The sequence below is a fragment of the Phocoena phocoena genome, chromosome 20 (assembly GCF_963924675.1).
Source record: "Phocoena phocoena chromosome 20, mPhoPho1.1, whole genome shotgun sequence".
NCBI classification, from domain to species: Eukaryota; Metazoa; Chordata; class Mammalia; order Artiodactyla; family Phocoenidae; genus Phocoena; species Phocoena phocoena.
Window position 1 is genome coordinate 834,488 of NC_089238.1, and position 20,853 is coordinate 855,340.

General features: G+C 41.4%; 1 protein-coding gene across 1 annotated transcript in view; it reads right to left on the minus strand.

Moving 5' to 3' along the window:
• Positions 1 to 3,103: 3,103 nt before the first annotated feature.
• The window catches only part of LOC136140858 (zinc finger protein 256-like), a 31,901-nt gene continuing 14,151 nt past the window's right edge, over positions 3,104 to 20,853 (minus strand). Inside the window, exons 2-6 of the mRNA XM_065899011.1 lie at positions 15,599 to 15,812; positions 14,213 to 14,339; positions 4,639 to 5,427; positions 3,794 to 4,554; positions 3,104 to 3,625 (exon numbers count right to left, since the gene is read on the minus strand). Of these exons, the coding sequence (XP_065755083.1) occupies positions 3,104 to 3,625; positions 3,794 to 4,554; positions 4,639 to 5,427; positions 14,213 to 14,339; positions 15,599 to 15,812 (2,413 nt within the window). The remainder of the gene's footprint in view (positions 3,626 to 3,793; positions 4,555 to 4,638; positions 5,428 to 14,212; positions 14,340 to 15,598; positions 15,813 to 20,853) is intronic.

Here is a 20,853-nt window from a genome sequence, read left to right on the forward strand (position 1 = left end):
ATCTCCATGTCAGTCAGCAAACTGAGGCTCAGGGAGCTCTAGCAAGTTGTCCAGAGATTCCCAGGTGGGGAACCCACACTGAGATGTCAGTACAGCCTCTGCCTCCTTGTGGGTGGGTGGGTGGGGTGGGTGGGTCAGTGGCTTCTGAGAAGCCCCATTTCTTTCCCAAATGTACCCAGGGACTTTGGGGAAAATGAGGGGTGCCTGGCCAGGGAATGTCACAGAAGGCAGAGGCTAGTGCTGCCTAGGTCCAACGAGGTTGCGGGTATAGCCACGTTTCAGCTCTTCACCTCCCAGAGTTCACTGGTAGAGTCACAACTTATACCTGTTTTATACCTATTTTACAAAGGGGGAAACTGAGGCCCAGAGTGGGTGGTCATTTGCCTGTGAGTCACAATATTTTGGGATCAGGATTCAAACCCAGGCTGCCTGACCCAGGGCTTGGGGAGTCTGATTACTGCCTTATTTCCAGTCCTGCTAGGCTTTGGGACTCAAAAAACACCCTGTTCATCCTGATGCCATCTCGTCTCCCTCACCAAGAGTTCTGCTCCAACCCACCAACTCCCATGATGATAGACCAGGCAAAGGGGAGAACACTACTAAGCAAGTGTTTGTGGTATTATTAAATGTCTGGACCTTAGAAAGTGATGGAGAGTACATTAATAACACAGATTAAAATTAAAAGTATATGGTATATGTTTCCATTACATTGCACATAGCATAAAAAATTGAAAAAATTAGAACATATTATTCCAGTATTAAAAACAATTATTCCATAAATTAAAAAGTCACAAAATGAGTGAAATTCCAATACAACTTGGCTGTTTCACTGTTCTTTTGTGAAAGGAAGAAAATAGCCAAAATTCACAGAATAGGCAGAAGATATGAACATTTCACTAAAGATACAGAGGTAGCAAATATGCATCTGAAGAAATGCTCATCATGAATCTTTAGGGAAATGCAAATAAAACAACAGATAGCTGGACAAACTTACAAAAAGGGTTAAAATTAAGAATGACTGACTATAAAAAAATACAAATAATAAAAAAAAAGAAATACACATTCCCAATAAAAACACTAATATTCTGGAATGTTATGTTTTATCCCATTTATGTAGAAAGACACATATGTACAATATAATAAAGTGACAACATTTGTTAAAAAAAAAAAAAGAATGAACAAATGAAATATTCACCAGGATGTGGAAGAAATGGAACTCTCATACACTGCTGGTAAGAATGAAAAAAATGGGAATTCCCTGGCAGTCCAGTGGTTAGGACTCTGCACTTTCACTGATGAGGACTGGTTGGGAAACTAAGATCCCGCAAGCTGTGCAGCACAATCAGAAAAAAAAAGAAGAAAAGAAAAAGGTATAATTAGTTCAGATCACAATTTGCTAGTCTGTTTAAGTTAAGCATTCACCTACCCTATGACTCAAACTTTGCACTCTGAGTTACTGAAGATAAATATACATCGACATAAAATCTTATACACAAATGTTTGTACCAGCTTTTTTCCCCAATAGTCAAAAATTAGAAAAACCCCAAATGTCCATAAGCAAATGAATGAATAGTAGTATATTCAAATATAAGAATGTTTCTTAGAAAAAAAAAATGTGAGCTGCTTATATATCATTGATGACTCTCCAAGTATTTATGCAACATAAATAAAAGCAGGAAAAATAGTAAATACTTTGATTCCCATCACATGAATTCTAGAAAGTGGAAAGTTACATATTATAAAGGAAAGTAAATCAATGGTTACTTGAAGGGGTGTGAGGGGCAAGAAGAGAGAGATTATAAAAGGTCATGAGATAAATATACAGTAACAGATACAGTCATTACCATGACAATGATGGTTTCAGTTCCATACATATGTCAGAGCTATCTGATAACAAATAACTTTTGAAATGCTTCAAGATAAAAAAAAAAAAAAACTATGTCCAACTGTTTTGGGAAAATAGGTTTGGCAATCCTACATTCATTCCACTTTGTCACGCCCTCTGGCGGTCAGTCTTACCTCAAAGACAGCAAATAGAGTGAGCAATGACTTTCCACCAGAGTCAACAGGAATGCAGCCTGGGTCACAAGAGACACATCTGTGGACTACAGATTCTCCTTTTCTCTCTTTTTTAAAAAATCTGCCTGGCTCTTTGTAAGACCTGGGAAAGAGAGTTCCCTCAGCATTGCTGACATGCCCTGTGAACAAGGGAAAAAATTCATGCTGCTCCCAGAAGCAGTTGAGGTTGTCACACTGGACCCCTCCTCAGGGTGCCCTCTGAGTCTCCTAAAACTCATAGCATCCAGGCCTCAAATGAAGACAAGAAAGTCCTGCAGTCTTTCCTAGGAGGCCACGGGCAGAAATGCAAATTTGGCAAAAACTAGTAAGTTAATTTCTGCCTTTGTAATGTCTCCTCTGAGGCATAGAAAGTTTGATACCCCCATAAAAGTTGCTCGCCCCTTCATGCCCAAATCTGTTTATAACCTACCCTATTTGGTAAATAGAATGTCCAAGATTAAAGAGGACTTAAACAGTAAGGTCTTTGTTACTGTTCAAACGAAAGCAATGTTCTGGCAGATCTGCCAGCAATGGTTGGCAGTTCTTTAGCTGGTGACTCAGAAGGTATAAAAATTCATCACAAGTATCTTGAGACCAACGTGTCCCTGAAAATGGTAATCCTTCTCTGGAAGCTGCCAGATGAACTCATATGATGTTCTTTGGGCCAATAGTAGGTCAGGCCCATGCCCAAGCTGTTCAGAAAGGGAATCCTAAAGGTTCAGGTTATTCCTAATTTCCTCCCAGCAATGAGAGAACAGAGTTGGCTTCCCTGAGCACACTGCAGTAGTGACTGATGCACACTGTGGGGATGTGCCAGCTTATAGAGGTGAAATGGATCTGGCTACAGAAAGTGGCAGTAACATAAATCTATCAAGAGCCCTGGGTAGGTTAGAGAGTGTAACACAGTCACACATGCTTCCCACAAAACTGAAAATTATGAGGAATCTCTCTATTCCTGATGTTTGGATGCATGGGACAACTAGTGCCTCACAGTTTCATCCAATGTCATTACACTGAACAAGGAAATTATACATTTCTTACACATTTAAGGCCTTTCTCCAGTGTGAACTCGCTGGTGCTGAGAGAGGTTAGATTTTCGGCTAAAAGACTTCCCACATTCGCTGCAGTCATAAGGCTTTTCTCCTGTGTGAACTCTCTGATGATAATGAAGGGTGGAACGAGAGGTAAAAGATTTCCCACATTCACTGCACTCATAAGGCCTTTCTCCTGTGTGAACTCTCCGGTGAATTATGAGGTGAATTCTTTGGGTAAAGGACTTTCCACAGTCACTACATGCATGAGGCCTTTCTCCTGTGTGAACTCTCCGATGGCGAATCAGTATTGAGCTATTGGTAAAAGATTTCCCACAGTCACTGCACTTATAAGGCCTTTCTCCAGTGTGAACTCTCTGATGATAACCAAGGGCAGAGACAGAAGTAAAAGATTTCTCACATTCACTGCACTCATAAGGCCTTTCTCCAGTGTGAACTCTCCGGTGTTTAGAGAGGTATGAATTCTGGCTAAAGGATCTCCCACAATCACTACATTCATAAGGCTTTTCTCCAGTGTGAACTCTCTGGTGTTGATTCAATTGGGAACTGTCCCTAAAAGATTTACCACATTCACTGCAGTCAAAAGGCCTCTCTCCTGTGTGAACTCTCTGATGACAACGGAGGGCAGAGCTAGAGGTAAAAGATTTCTCACATTCACTGCACTCATAAGGCCTTTCTCCAATGTGAATTTTCTGATGATAACGAAGGGCAGAACCAGAGGTAAAAGACTTCCCACATTCAATGCATTCATAAGGTCTTTCTCCTGTATGAACTCTCTGGTGTATGTTGAGATGATTTCTTTGGGTAAAGGATTTCCCACATTCACTGCACTCATAAGGCCTTTCTCCTGTGTGAACTCTACGGTGTCGAATGAGTATCGGTCCATTGGTAAAGGATTTCCCACATTCACTGCACTCATAAGGTTTTTCTCCTGTGTGAACTCTCTGATGATAACAGAGGGCGGAACCAGAGGTAAAAGATTTCCCACATTCACTACATTCATAAGGCCTTTCTCCAGTGTGAACTCTCTGGTGTTGAGACAGGTAAGATTTGTGGCTAAAGGATTTCCCACATTCACTACACTCATAAGGCCTTTCTCCTGTGTGAACTCTTCGGTGTATAATGAGGTGATTTATTTGGGTAAAAGACTTTCCACAATCAGTACACTCATATGGCCTTTCTCCTGTGTGAATTCTCTGATGATAACGTAGGCCAGAGCTAGAAGTAAAAGACTTCCCACATTCTCCACATTTATAAGGCTTTTCTCCAGTGTGAACTCTCTGATGATAACGAAGGGCGGAGCTAGAAGTAAAGGATTTCCCACATTCACTGCACTCATAAGGCCTCTCTCCTGTGTGAACCCTCCAGTGTTCAATGAGGTCAGATTTTCGTCTAAAGGACTTCCTACATTCAGTGCACTCAAAACTCATTTCTCCAGTGTCAACTGTCTGTTGTTGAAAAAAGATGGAGCTATGGCTAAAAGATTGTGCACACTGACGGCAAATGTGGCAATTTTCTCCAGTGTGACTCCTCTGAGGATAAATGAAGACAAATTCTTGGCTAAAGGATTTCCCACATTTGCTGCACTTGTACTGCCTTGCCCCAGTATGAATTCTTCGATGTTGAATGAGGGCTGAGCTTCCCCTAAAAGATTTTCCACAGTCGCCACAGTCATAAAGCCTGTCCCCAGTGTGAATTCTCTGGTGCACAACAAATGAGGATTTATACTTGAATGTTTTCCCACATTCACTGCACATAAAACACTGTCTTTCAGTGTAGACACTCTGGGCCTGAACAAGTGTGTGTTTGGGGCTGAAGGCTTTCTTGCATTCTCCCCTGGTGCAATGACTTTTTCTGCTTTGTAAAGTTTCCATGCAGTGGGTGACTGTGTTTGGTTTTTCCCCAGTGTGAATGGCCTGTTGATTCAGATGTCCTGAGGTGGCTAGGAAGTCCTCTGCAAGTTTCTTGCAGGTAAAAGTCTCCCCTGACACATGGAAATTGCTGCTCTTCACAAATGAGTCCCTGTCCACACCGATTATGAACGGTTTTTCTTGCATGTGTTGCTCCTGGTGCTGCTGAGTGTCTGCACTGAAATAAAATCCTTTTGCACATGCCCCACACTTGAATAGTTTCTGGCTGTGTTGTGCTCCCTGCTGCTCAGTCAAATGGAAAATGTCTCTCAAAACTGGATCACACATCTCACAGGGGTGAGTCTTCTGGGAAGATGAAGGTTCCTTGGAAGTCCTGACCTGTGACATTACCACAGAAACACTCTGTTCAAAGGATGCCTCAACATTCTCTTCTCCACTCCAGACACCTGAATGCAAAGAAACACCGATGAGGTACACATTCACTTTATTGGAAAGGGGCAATCCAACCACAAACGTGCAAATGAAACAAAAAAAGAATAGGGGTAATTATGCTATGTCAGAAAAGACAGACTTTAAGTAAATAGACAAAGGAGGTCATTATATAATGATAAAGCAGTCAATTCATCAAGAGGATATAACAATTACAAGTATATTTGCATCCAATATTGGAACACCCGAATATATTAAGCAAATACAAACAAACCTGAAGGCAGAAAAAGACAGCAGTGAAGTAATATTAGGGGTTCAATGCCCCACTCTGAATAAGAAAACGTTGGTCTTGAACTGCACCTAAGATCAAAGGGACCTGACAGACATGTACAAAAGATGCCATCCAACTATAGCAGAATACACATTCTTCTCAAGTACACAGAGAACACTCTCTAGGATAGATCACATGTTAGGTCACAAAACAAGTATTAACAAATTTAAAAAGATGGAAAACATATTAAATATCTTTTCCAACCACAATGGTACAAAACTAGAAATCATTAACAGGAGGAAAGCTGGGAAATTCACAAATATGTAGAATTTAAATGACACACTCCTGAATGACCTATGGGTTAAACAAGAAATGATTAAAACAAAACATATTCAAACAAATGTAAATGGAAACATAACACACGAAAACTTATGGGATGCAGTAAAAGCAATTGTAAGAGGACAGTTTATAGTAATAAATGACTACATTAAGAAAAAAGAATGATCTCTAATAAACAACCTAACTCTATATCTCAAGGTATGAGAAAAAGAACAGACTAAGGTTAAAGTTAGCAGAAATAAAACAAATAATAAAGATCAGAGCAGAAATAAATGAAATAGAGACTAGAAAAATGACAGAAAACACCAATAAAACTAAGAGGCATTTAAATTTTTTTAAAAAACTTTTTACTTTGTTTTTTGGCCACTCTGTATGGCTTCTGGGATCTTAGTTCCCTGACCAGGCATTGAACCTGGGCCCCCTACAGTGGAAGTGCAGAGTCCTAACCACTGATCACCAGGGAAATCTCAACAGTTGGTTTTTTTGAAAAGATAAATTGACAAGCCTTTAGCTAGATTATGAAAAAAAAGAGAGATGACTCAAAATCAGAAATGAAAGAGGAGACATAACAACTGATACTGCAGGAATACAATCAATCAAAAGAAACTAGAATGAACAATTATTTGCCAACAAATTGGATAACTCAGAAGAAATGAATAAAACTCCTATAAACATAAAACCTACCAAAATAAAATCATGGAGAAATAGGAAATGTGAATTAACCTATAACTGGTAAGCAGATTGAATCACTAATAAAAAAAATCTCCCAACAAAGAAAAGCCCAGGACTAGGCAAAATCACTGGGAATTCTACTAAATGTTTATTTATTTATTTATTTTTTGCAGTATGCGGGCCTCTCACTGTTGTGGCCTCTCCCGTTGCGAAGCACAGGCTCTGGATGTGCAGGCTCAGCAGCCATGGCTCATGGGCCCAGCTGCTCCATGGCAGTGGGATCCTCCCGGACCAGGGCATGAACCCGCGTCCCCTGCATCAGCAGGCGGACTCTCAACCACTGTGCCACCAGGGAAGCCATCTACTAAATATTTAAAACATTAATATCAATCCTTCTCAAAGTCTTCCAAAAAATTGAAGCAGGAACACTTCCAAGTTCATTTTATGAGACCAGCATTACTCTGATATCAAAGCCATTTAAGAAGAATACAACAGAAGAAAATTACAGGTCAATATCCCTGATGAGGGTGTCCCTGGTGGCATAGTGATTAAGAATCCGCCTGCCAATGCACAGGACATAGGTTTGAGCCCTGGTCCAGGTAGATCCTACGTGCTGCGGAGCAACTAAGCCCATGTGTTCTAGAGCCTGCGAGCCACAACTACTGAACCCATGTGCTGTAACTACTGAGGCCTGCATGCCTAGAGCCCGTGCTCTTCAACAAGGGAAGCCACCACAATGAGAAGCACGTGCACCACAACAAAGAGGAGCCCCCGCTCGCCGCAACTAGAGAAAGCCTACACACAGCAACGAAGATCCAACAAAGCCAAAAATAAATAAATAAAATAAGTAAATTAAAAAAAAAAAATCCCTGATGAATACAGATGCAAAAATCCTCAACCAAATACTTGCAAACCAAATCCAACAGCACGTTTACAGGATCATACATCACAATCAAGTAGCATTTATCCTTGGGGTGCAAAGATGGTTCAACATCATGTGCAAATCAATAAATGTGATACACCACATTATCAGAACGAAGGATAAAAATCATAATCATATGAATAGATGCTGAAAAACCATTTTAAAATTCAATATACATTCATGATAAAAACTCTCAACAAGTTAGGTATAGAAGGGGGACTTCCCTGGTAGTCCAGTGGTTAAGAATCCATCTTCCAACGCAGGAGACATGAGTTCAGTCCTGGGTTGGGGAACTAAGCCCACGCACTGCAACTACTCAGCCCATGCACTGCAATGACTCAGCCCACACACTGCAACTACTGAGCCCACACACTCTGCAGCCCGCCTGCCACAACTAGAGAGCCCATGCACCGCAACTACTGAGCCCACATGCTCTGGAGCCCGCATGCCATAACTAGAGAGCCTGTGCGCTGCAACCAATGAGCCCATGCGCTCTAACTAGAGGGCCTGCAGGTCACAGCTACTGAGCCCGCACACCACAACTAGAGAGAAGCCTGTACAGCACAACTAAAAAATCCTGCACACCACAACTAAGACCAGACACAGCCGAATTGTTTTTTTTTTTAAAAAAAGCTAGGTATAGAAGGAATGTACTTCAACATGTCTGACAAACCCATACCTAACATCATATTGAACATTCAAAAGCTAAAAGGTTTTCCTCTAACATCAGGAACAAGACAAGGATGCCTACCCTATCCGTTTTTACTCAACATAGTACAGGAAGCCCCACCCAGAGTAAGTAGAGAAGAAAAAGAAAGAAAAGGCTGTCAAATTGGACTGGAAGAAGGAAAAGTGTTTGTTTGCAGGTAACACACTCTTATACGTAGAAAACCCCAAAATTCCACCCTAACAAATGAATTCAGTAAAGTTTCAGGATAAAAAGAACCAATATACAAATTTCAGTTGCATTTATATACATTAATTACAAACTGTCTGAATAGAAAATTAAGAAAGCAATCTTATATTAAATAGCATCAAAAGAATAAGATACTCAGGAACAAATTTAATCTAGGGGATGAAAGATTTACATTCTGAAAATCATAAGACAATGATGAAAGAAACTAAAGAAGACACAAATAAATGGAAAGATATCCAGTATTCCTGGATTGGAAAAATTAATATTGTTAATTTTACAAAGAGCAATTTACAGATTGAAAACAATCCATATCAAAATTCCAATGACATTTTCCATAGAAATAGAATAAACAATCCTAAAATTTGTATGGAACCATGAAAAATCCCAAATAGCCAAAACAATCTTGAAAAAGGACAAATCTAGAGGCATCACACTTTCTGATTTCAAACTATTACTATTCTATGGTAATTAATACATTATGGTACTGGCATAAAAATAGACACATAGACCAACTGAACAGAATACAGAGCCCAGAAATAAACTCACGCATATGTGGTCAACTGATCTTTGACAGGCACAACAAGAACACACAATGGAGAAAGGACAGCTTCTTCCAAAAATGGTGATGGAAACACTGGTTATCCACAAGCAAAAAAAATGAAACTAGAGCCTTATCTCACACCACTCACAAAAATTAACTTGAATCGGATTAAAATTTTGAAACATAAACCCTGAAATTGTAAAACTTTTAGAAGAAAATACAGAGAAAAAGCTCCTTGACATTAGTGTTGGCAACGATTTTTTTTAGATAACACCAATAGCACAAGCAATGAAAGCAAAAATAAACAAGTGGGACTATATCAAGTGGAAAAGCTTCTTTATAGCAAGGGAAACAAAATGAAAACACAACCTAAGGAAAAGGAGAAAATATTTGCAAAGGATTTATCTGATAAGGGGTTAATATCCAGAAAAGATCAGAACTCATACAATTCAACAAAAAACTAAAGAATCCAATTAAAAATGGGCAAAAGGACCTGAACAGATATTTATCCAAAACACACAAATGATCAACAGGTATGTGAAAAGGTGCTCAACATCACTAACATCGGGGAAATGCAAATCCAAACCACAATGAGATACCTCACACCTGTCTGGAACACTACTATCAAAAAGACAAGAGATACATTTGTGAGGATGTGAAGAAAAGGAAAACCTTCTACATTGTTGGTAGGAATGTAAATCGGTACAGCCATTAGGGAAAACTGTATGGAATTTCCTAAAAATTAAAAATAGAACTCTGCATGGTCCAATAATCCCAATTCTGTGTCTATTTCCAGAGGAAACAAAATCTGTATCTCAAACAGGTGTTTGCACCCCCATGTTCACTGCAGCATGATCCACAATAGCCCAGGTATAAAAACAACCTAAGTACAGGCATACCTTGCTTTATTGTGCTTCGCAGATAACTCATTTTCTTACAAATTGAAGGTATGCAGTAACCCTGTGTCAAGCAAGTCTACTGGCGCCATTTTTCTAACAGCATTTGCTCATGTTGTGTCTGTGAGTCACGTTTTGGTAATTTTTGCGATATTTCAAACTTTCTCATTATTGTTATACTTGTTATGGTGATCTGTGATCAGTGATCTTTGTTTTGGGGTGCGACGAACTGGACCCATAAGACAGCAGACTTAATCGATAAACACTGTATGTGTTCTGCCTGCTCTACGGACCAGTGAATCTGTCTCTCTCCCTCTCCTCTCGCCTCCATATTTCTTGAGATGCAACAATACTGAAATTAGGCGAATTAATAACCCTACAATGGCATCTAAGAGCTCAAGTAAAAGGAAGGATCACATGTCTTTCACTTTAAATCAAAAGCTAGACATGATAAAGCTTAGTGAGGAAGGCAAGTTAAAAGCCAAGAGAGGCTGAAAGCCAGGCCCTTGGACCAAACAGTATTAACCAAGTTGTATCAATAAATGCAAAGGAAAAGTTCTTCAAGTAAATTAAAAGTGCTACTCTAGTGAACACACAAATAATAAGAAAGCAAAATAGTCTTATTGCTGATATGGAGAAAATTTTAGTGATCTGTATCCAAGATCAAGCCAGCCACAACATTACCTTAAGCCAAAGCCTGATCCAGAGTCAGGCCCCAACTCTCTCCAATTCTGTGATGGCTGAGAGAGGTGAGAAGCTGGAAAAAAAAAAAGTATGAAGCTAGCATAGGTGGGTTCATGAGATTTAAGGAAAGAAGCTGTCTCGATAACATAAAAGTACAAGGTGAAAAAAAAAAGTACACAGTGAAGCAGCAAGTGCTGATGTAGAAGCTGTACCAAAGTTATCTAGATGATCTAGTTAAGATAATTAATGGACATGGCTACACTAAACAACACATTTTTAATGTAGATGAAACAGTCTTATGTTGGAAGAAGATGGCATCTAGGACTTTCACAGTTAGAGAGGAGAAGTCAATGCCTGGCTTCAAAGCTTCAAAGGACAGGCTGACTCTCTTGTTAAGTGTAATGCAGCTGGTGACTGAAAGTTGAAGCCAATGCTCATTTATCATTCTGAAAATCTTAGGCCCTTAACAATTCTGCTAAATCTACTCTGCATATATTCTATAAATGGAACAACAAAGCCTGGATGACAGCACGTCTCCTTATAACATGATTTACTGAATATTTTAAGACTACTGTCGAGACCTACTGCTCTGAAAAAAAAAATGTTCTCAAAATATTATTACTCACTGACAATGCAGCTGGTCAGCCAAGAGCTCTGGTGGAGATGTACAAGATTAATGTTCTTTTCATGCCTACTACTACAACATCTATTCTGTAGCCCATGGATCAAGTAGTTTACACTGTCAAGTCTTAAGAAATACATTTCATAAGGCTATAGCTGCCATGGATAGCAATTCCTCTGATGGATCAGGGCAAAGTAAATTGAAAACCTTTTGGAAAGGACTCACCATTCTAGATGCCATTAAGAACATTTATGAATCATGGGAAGAGGTAAAACTATCAACATTAACAGGAGTTGGGAAAAAGCTGATTCCAACTCTCTAGATGACTTTGAGGAGTTCAGGATTTCAGTGGAGGAAGTAACTGCAGATGTAGTGGAAGAAACAAGAGAACTAGAATTAGAAGTGCAGCTGGAAGATGACTGAATTGCTGCAATCTCAAGAGAAAACTTTAACAGATGAGGAGTTGTTTCTTATGGATGAGAAAAGAAAATGGTTTCTTGAGATGGAATGTACTCCTGGTGAAGATGCTGTGCAGATTGTTGAAATGATGACAAAGGCTTTAGAATATTACATAAACTTAGTTCATAAAGCAGCAGTAGGGTTTGAGAAGATTGACTACAATTTTGAAAGAAGTTCTACTGTGTGTTAAATGCTATCAAACAGCATCACGTGCTACAGAGAAATCATTCCTGAAAGGAAGAGTCCATTGATGTGGCAACCATCATTCTTGTCTTATTTGAAGAAATTGCCAAAGCCACCAAAACCTTCATCAACCTGATCAGTCAGCACCTTGATCAGTCAAAATTAAGGCAAGGGACTTCCCTTGTGGCACAGTGGTTAAGAATCCGCCTGCCAGGCCTCCCTGGTGACGCAGTGGTTAAGACTCTTCCTGCCAATGCAGGGGACATGGGTTCGAGCCCTGGTCTGGGAAGATCCCATATGGTGCGGAGCAACTAAGCCCGTGCGCAACTACTGAGCCTGCACACTAGAGCCAGCGAGCCACAGCTACTAAGCCCGCATGTCACAACTACTGAAGCCCGTGTGCCTAGAGCCCATTTTCAACAAGAGAAGCCACCCCAAACAGAAGCCTGTGCACTGCTATGAAAGAGTATCCCCCACTTGCTGCAACAAGAGAAAGCCCACGTGCAGCAATGAAGACTCAACGCAGCCAAAAATAAATAAATAAAATTAACAAACAAACAAAAAATAGAATCCACCTGCGAAAGCAGGGGACATGGGTTCAGGCTCCGGTCCGGGAAGATCCCACGTGCCGCGGAGCAACTAAGCCCTTGTGCCACAACTACTGAGCCAGCACTCTAGACCTCGCGCGCCACAACTACTGAAGCCCATGCACCTAGAGCCTGTGCTCCACAAGAGAAGCCACTGCAATGAGAAGCCCCTGTACCACAATGAAGAGTAGCCACACTCGCTGTAACTAGAGAAAGCCTGCGCACAGCAACAAAGACCCAACGCAGCCATAAATAAATAAATTTATTTATTTAAAAATTTTTTTAAAATAAATTGCTCCAGCAGCAAAAAGATACAACTCAGATGATGATTAAAATTTTTTTAGCAATAAAGTATTTTTTTAACTAAGGTATATATGTTGCTTTTTAAGACATAATGCTATTGCACACTTACTGGCTACTATACAGTGTAAACATAACATTTATAGGCACTGGAAAACAAAACTTTTGGTGACTTGCTTTATTGTGTTACTCACCTTATTGCGGTGGTCTGGAACCTAACCTTCAATATGCCTGTATCTGTCTACGAATGAATGGATTAATAAAGTCTCATATTTATATGCAATGGAGTATTATTCAGCTATTAAAAAAGGAAATCATGCATTTGTGACAACAATGATGAACCTGGAGGGCATAATGCAAAGTGAAATAAGCCAAAGAAAGATAAATACTGTATGCTATCACTTATATATGGAATCGTGGGAAAAAAACCAGTTGAACCCATAGAAACAAAGAGTAGATGCAGGGTGCTCAGATCTAGAGGAAATGGGAAGATGTTGGTCAGTTTTATAAGATGAATAAGCTCTGAGGAACTAATACAGCATGGAGCCTATACTTAATAATGCTGTATTGTATACTTCAAATGGGTTAACAAAGTAGATCTTAAGTGTTTTCACACACACGGAAAATGTAAATACAATTATGTGAGGTAATGGATGTGTTAATCAACTTGACCGTAGTAATCATTTCATACTGTATGTGTGTATATAAAATCATGACATTGTACACTTCCTTGTACTTTTTAATTTTTTTTCATTTTTTGGCCACACTGTGCGGCTTGTGGGACCTCAGTTCTCTGACCACGGATTGAACCCGGGCCATGGCAGTGGAAGTGCTGAATCCTAACCACTAGACCACCAGGGAACTCCCTGTACAATTTAAATACATACAGTATTATTTGTCAATTATACTTCAATAAGCTGGAGAAAAGAAAAAAGAAAAGAGATCTAAACACCACAAGTAGAACCATTAAGGACAGCCTTAGAAAACAGCCCATGGTCCAGGTAAGTAATGGTCATGACAATACCTTCAATTCCTGGCATATGGAGGCAGCAGGAAATGTCAGATAATAAGAAGGAACAAAACCTGGGACACAGAAGTACCATGGACCTGGACTCACCACCTGACCAGGGAAAGGACAAGTAAGACGCAATCCATTAGCCTCACTGCAAGAATGCTGACCTCAAATCCACCCCTACGAGCGTTGAGTACAGACTGTATTGGGGCTATGGGGAGAGAAGGGGGCAGTGCAAACAACCCAGCCCTACCTATCACAGCAACTACCCAGAAAGCTGGGGAAACAAGCAGTGCCCAAGGTCCATATGTGAGAAGGACAGAGCACACCTTGGAGAAAAGAGGGTGAGGCAGGATACAGAGCCTAGCCCAGGTCACTGGGGAGGGTGAGTCTCTTACCCAGTGAAGATATAAGTGCAAAGTTCTCCAGCATCACATCATGGTACAGGCGTCTCTGAGCCTCATCAAGGAGCTTCCATTCCTCCCAGGAGAAGTACAGGGCAATGTCCTCAAAGGTCACACCACCCTGTCATGAATGAGATAGATGAAACATAAACATTCTCTCTCTGAGGACCCACAATTCATCTCCTCACACATGTATTCCATGGTCATCCTCCATCAGAGCTCCCCACGTCAGGCCTGGTGCCAATGATGCCTGATCTCTCCTCACTGTGTTCAGCCCTCAGCCACAAAAGGCGGTGGCCGGGGGGATAAACGCCATCTAAACTCTGGGCCTGGCCTACAGGGCCCCACCCCTCCCCCGAGGTAATTCCCCTGAGGTCTCCCACATTGTGCCTCCAAGACACAGCCAAACATGGGCTCATCTTTACCCTTAATCCCCAACACCAGGTCCTGTGGGCCCTCAGCTCACAATTCCCCTTGATGTGCACGTCATTCAGTTGACCAAACCTCTTTCACATCTTCAGACCTCACAGTTGCACTCCCACAGCTCTACCACCTCCCTGCCCCACATCACAGGCATCTCTCTGGACTCACCCAGGTACTTGGAACATGGCATCCACAGAATGCTTAACAAAACCAAACATGATCTGGTACAATCCCAGTTCTCTGAGGGAGCCCAAAGCCAGGAAAAGCCCTGCCTGCCTTGCTTCTGATCTCTGTCTCAGTATTAGCCACCCAGAACCAGTGAGGGACTGGGACACCCTCTCCTGCCTTACATAGGTTCCATAAGTGCCTCTTCAACCTTCAGAACCTGGGCGAAAAAGGAAGGCAACCATGGTTGGTCTCCATGTGTGCAGGACTCCCTTGTATCCTGGAACCTAGTGACCTCAGGCTGACTGACTAACCTCTGCTGTCTCTCATCAGATCCTGTGACCTTGGACGAGGACTCAACTCCCTGTGCCTCTCTTTGTCACCCCCATTCCAATCCAATCCGTTCGTTCTCTGAGCAGCTTTTTGAAAACTTTTAAAGCCCTCACATACACTGCTCTTCGTCCGTTCACAGCCCTCCGTGGCTCCCAGGTCCCTCAGAATAAAGCAACAACCTCTCTCTCTGCCGGTCCAGGCGTGATTCCACCTCACACTCTCTTTACTGCAGTCATAAGATGCACCCCAGGTTTCCCGAATCCTCCTGGCTCAGTCCGACCTCCAAGCCTTTGCACCTGCCGGTTCCTTCGCCTGTCACCCTCGCCCACGCGCCGCCCACGGCCGCCTCACCGTCCTGGACACCGCGGCCTGGGCGGGCACGTGAGCAGGCGCCCCGCACTCGGGGCTATAGTGTCTGGTGCCTTGTGGGCGGTGAGGGGCCGGAGGACGAGCGTTTACCTCAGGCGGGTCCCTCAGCGCCGCCGTCGCCATCGGACTCGGTGGACGGAGCGGGTCCGGGAGCTGCGGGAGATGAGGCGAGACGCGGACACGGCGGTCACTCTCCCGGGCTTGACGCGCGATACCCCGGGCGGCGTCTTCTAGCCTCAGACCTGCCTCTGTGTTGCGGGAACAGGCCCTCCTCTCGGATCTTCTCGGTCCAGTCACTTCGATCCTGACACAACGTTACGGAAGGCGAACAAACCGGAGGGGAGCATAAATGACCGCCACAACGGGGTCGCCGGAAGTCCCGCCCAGACGCGCACGCGCGGGAACCCCTCACCCTGATTGGCCGTTGCTGCCTCTCGGCCTGTGCCTTCAGGGTAATGTAGTTCCCAGCGCTCCAGAGGCTGCGGCGAATCTAGTTCATAATGTTCAACAGGAGCATTGGATTTGCAGCCCCTTGAGGAACGCTGCTGGTGGTGTTCCTACCTCAAAGGAGGGAGGGGCTTTGGTCGTTGTTAAAGGCCGCGAAGAGACATTATTCCAGACTCCATTAAGCCCAGGCAGCTCCTAGAGGATAAAACTATTATTTGCGATGCTCGCAAATCTACTCATCTAAATGGCCGTATCATTCCAGTCATTCGTGTATAAAATGAATCCACACATAGCTAGAAACATTTTTTATTGCTGTTCAAATGCATGTGGTCTGAAGTGTTACTCAGTTTTTTAAGTTTCAGTTTGTTTGGTCAGGAAGAAGAAAAAAGAGTCCATTGAGGTCCATGACAGAAAAGCAAGTAGTGCGATGTTAGGCTGCCCTGAAGCGGATGGACAAGCAGGAGCTCTGCCTCTGGTTCCCCCAGAAAACGGTTCCCCTGCCTATGTTATCAGTCATTTTGAGGAGTAGAAGCAAAAATTAACAGGATCATCAAAAGTGGAAGAAAAATAGTAACTGCCAAACTAAACGCCCTAAATTGTATAAAAGCTAATTTTTATTTTGTGGCCTTTTTAGAATTGTTACAATTGTGTAATCCTCTCTCTCTCTCTCTCTCTCTCTATATATATATATTTTTTTTTTTTGTTACACAAATCTACCCATTTATTAAAGGCTAGCAAGGTTTCAAATGGTGGTGCTTCTATGGTCCTTCAATTCCTTCAGTTGTCTGATGGCAGACTTTACTGTGACAGCAGAAGTGGTGTTGTAGGCCTAACTATATTTCTTGGGTGTTGAGCTCATTTATTTGGTGATGAGAAAACATTAAATGAGAATTGTGTTTGTCTGCTAGGGCTGCCATAACATTTTAATACTATTGAAACCTTGGGTAGTCATAAGTTATAAACTGTAACCTGCCTTCACTTATCAAACTCACTTTGCTTTTACAAAAACTTGTGGGTACTCCCAAGCGGCAAATAGCCTAAACAATAAGATCTTTGCCCAAGTTGTGTTTTAGGAAATCAGGAGTCAGCTGTGTCCAGTTTGAGCTCGAGCTGGTTAAAACTGGTTAAGACCACTGACCCTCCATCTGGGCATGTGCAAATGTCGGCTCAGTGACCTTTTGATGTCAGAGGGCCAACAGCCCACCCTCAGAACATGCTAACACTGCCATTTTCTGAACAAGTGTCTCATGAAAAAAATCTGTAGCTTACTTTTACCTGTGCAGAACAACAATCACCTTTTCTTATCTTCAATTCCCATCCCCCCACCCAGCTTTATCCCATAAACATTCCTAGCCTCTCCCCTTTGGGGAGGTGAATCTGAGATTTGTCTTTGCTTCTGCTCGCTTGGCTGCCTTATGAATAAACAGTTTCTCTGCTGCAAACCTCAGCGTCTCAGCGTTTGGCTTGCTGTGCATCGGGCAAATGAAACTGATTTAGTAAGAGTATAGACTGGGTGGCTTAAATAACAGAAATTAATTTTCTTGCAGTTCTGGATGCTGAAAGTCTAACAGGAAGGTGTCAAAAGGTATAGTTTTTCCTGAGGCCTCTGTTTTGGCTTTTGGGTAGCCAACTTCTTGCTCTGTCCTCACATGGCCTTTTCTCCCCATGTGCATACTCCTGGTGTCTATCCCTCATCTTATGAGTGATGCAATGAAATTTATATTTCAAGGCAGGACAAGAAAATTTAAACATAAAATTTTCTGCTTCGGCCTCTCTACCTCCTTAATGTGCAGTGTGCTTCTGCATTACACACTAACTAGTCTTCCTCAAAGATGGGAATGCTTTCTTGACTGCAAAGATCAATTCTTTCCCCCTTTCTTCTGATGCTAGCAATGTAACTTCTTAAAAGATTAGCATTGTTTCCCAACTCTATTGGGGGTTATGGTGACTCACTGACTGCTTTGTACATGCTTACTTGGCCTATGAACTTTGTGTAAAATGTCAGCATGTCATTTTGTTGTATGATCCTTTGTCTCATAAATGTATATCGTTGTGCCTTCAACTTCTAACAGGCCGAACAGATCTCAGACATTCTGAGACTCTGTCTCCCGGGTTATAAACCTGTTTAATTGAATAAAGTTAACTTTTTTCTTCTTGATTGTTAATTGAGTTTTTGTCAACAGAAGGAAACCAGTCTTAATGGAATACAGCCACACTCTTATAATCTCACTTATCCTTATTTACCTCTATAAATGCCCTATGTCCAAATACAGGCCCTTTGTGAGTTAGTGCTTCAACATTTGATAGGTATTATGTTAATAAATGTTAGTGGTAATAAAAGGCAAATAACTTACCACAGTTGGGTAATAAAGAGGAAAAGAGCATTCAACTTTTAAAGTATCCTCCAATTGCCAATAGATCACAATTTCTAAAATTCACTTTCATAAAAGCGTAATTTCCAAAATATGCCCATTAAATACTGTAAATGCATCACTTCTAAGAACTACTTCAAACAAACACAAAGTTTTCAATTAAAACAAATATTAAATGATGCTAAAATGTAGAGTTTAATAAAGTAAATTTATTTGAATCGAATACTTACACTTGTTACCATATACAACACTGATTATTATCCCACCTGACTAATCCCCCACAAACTCATCATCTTCCCTACAAAAAGTTCGGATCATTCTCATCACTGAGATATCCTCTGATACCTGGCAAAAAAAGCCTTCACCTGCTTCCTCTGCTTGTTTTCTCATCACTCTTCCCATCGCACACTATACCACAAACACATCGATCTTCCTTCAGTCTTTGAATTCCATATGTGACTTTACAGCTCAAGAGTATTCCCAGGTCTTTTGCTCTCCAAATGAAACATCTATTTTCCCCACTATGCTTTGTAAATTCAAATAAATCTTTTAAGTGTCAACATAAAGTTTAACGTTTAAATTAAAGTGCTGTTATAACCTACACTCCTAAATCTTGAACATTCTCTATATTATCATAAAATTCCCTGAACCTGTAGTGAATAACATTATATACTTTTAGAAAATTATTTTTGAATAACTATGAGTAGCTTTCGTGTTTTTATACTCTACATGTAATACAAAGCAGAGCTATTATCACTGTTATCAATTTTGAGTCAAAATCTTCTGGAAGATGAAATGACATAAAACATGAGCCTACAAATATATAAAGTTGATTAAATACATGGCGGGGTGTTCTAGAGAGAACTTATAGCCCAGGAGCTACACTCAGAATATTTGTTTTCCTTGCCCAACAGGAAAGCTAAACTGAGAGAGCTGAGTGTCACTGCCAAAAAGCACTAAGGGATGAATGTCGGGAAACCTGAAAGTACCTTTGCAGAGGCGTTCATTAGACCATGGTGTGGGTTCATAATCAGAGTTATCCAAAAAGATAAAATAAAAAGAGAGGGTAAAAGCAGACAACATATTCACCAGAATGAGAATGGTGAACGCAGCTTTTTTCCTCAGCACGGTAAGAATGGTGCTTTGGTCTCATGGGAAAGTCTAGGGGAGAAGCTGCTGCTGTGAATGCACTGGATTCTCTGCTTGTGTCTGTGTGGGAAAAGACCCATGGAGCCGCTGGTAGACCATGAGCCCGTAACACATCAGGTCAATGAAGAACAACATGAATGCATGTAGTGAGGCAATACACCTTTCTGAAATGACTGAAAAACAGTATCTATGAATTTTTTCTGTAGTTGTTTTTCCTCTTTCTTGGTCCAGTTTACTCACAGCAACTAAAGGTATTTATCAGGTGCTACAGTATCCAGCAGAGGAAAGAGCAGAATCCAATGCACTTGGGGGATGTCACTCTGAATTACACCCACCTTGAAATACTGGGGCAAAGCTTAATGACTAAGACAACTCCTCCTGCCCACTCTGTGAAGACAAAGGACAAGTTTATATCCAATATCATCTAGAAAATATTTCCTTCCAAAACTGCCACTGTCTTCAAAGACCCTTTACGGAGACATCCTAAGGAGAAGCTCTTGGCCAAGACAAGTTGTTTTATCAAATCTCTTGTAAGATAATCCCATCAATGCGCTTCAGTCTCTTTGAATCTCTTAAAAATAACTTGATAAATATTGGACACCTTGAAACAATTACAGGTCACTCTTTCATCCAGTACATTATCTGATTCTATCATTTCTTACACCCTTTGCAACTCCACTGTTTTTTTTTAATTTATTTTTTGGCTAAGTTGGGTCTTCGTTGCTGCACACGGGCTTTCTCTCTACTTGTGGCGAGCGGGGTCTTCTCTTCATTGCAGTGCGCCGGCTTCTCATTGCTGTGGTTTCTCTTGTTTTGGAGCATGGGCTCTAGGCAGGCAGGCTCAGTAGTTTTGGCACGTGGGCCCTAGAGTGTGCGGCCTTCAGTAGTTGCAGCGTGTGGGCTCAGTAGTTGTGGCTCGCAGGGTCTAGATTACAGGCTCAGTAGTTGTGGCACATGGGCTTACTCCGCAGCACCTGGGATCTTCCTGGACCAGGGATTGAACCCATGTTCCCTGCATTGGCAGGCGGATTCTAAACCACTGCACCACTAGGGAAGTCCCTACAACTCCACTTTTTTAGGGCATTTTCCCTCTCTTATTCTATTATCTCAACTCTTAGGTAATTCTTCACTCATTCTACGTGCAGTTTTATCCTCACAAAACCAATGTCATGAGCAAACTCCTAAACATAACAGTGATAGGTAAGATTTTGGTTAAACGTCCTCTCAGTAGCTTTAGACACCATTGATAATTTTTGCATTTTTAACTTAAATTTGCAGATTTTTCATTTTCTCTCATCCACTTAGTAATGGAATTCCTGAGAGTTTAATCAATAGTCATCTCTCCTCACAATCTGCACACATTAGTGATCTCATTCA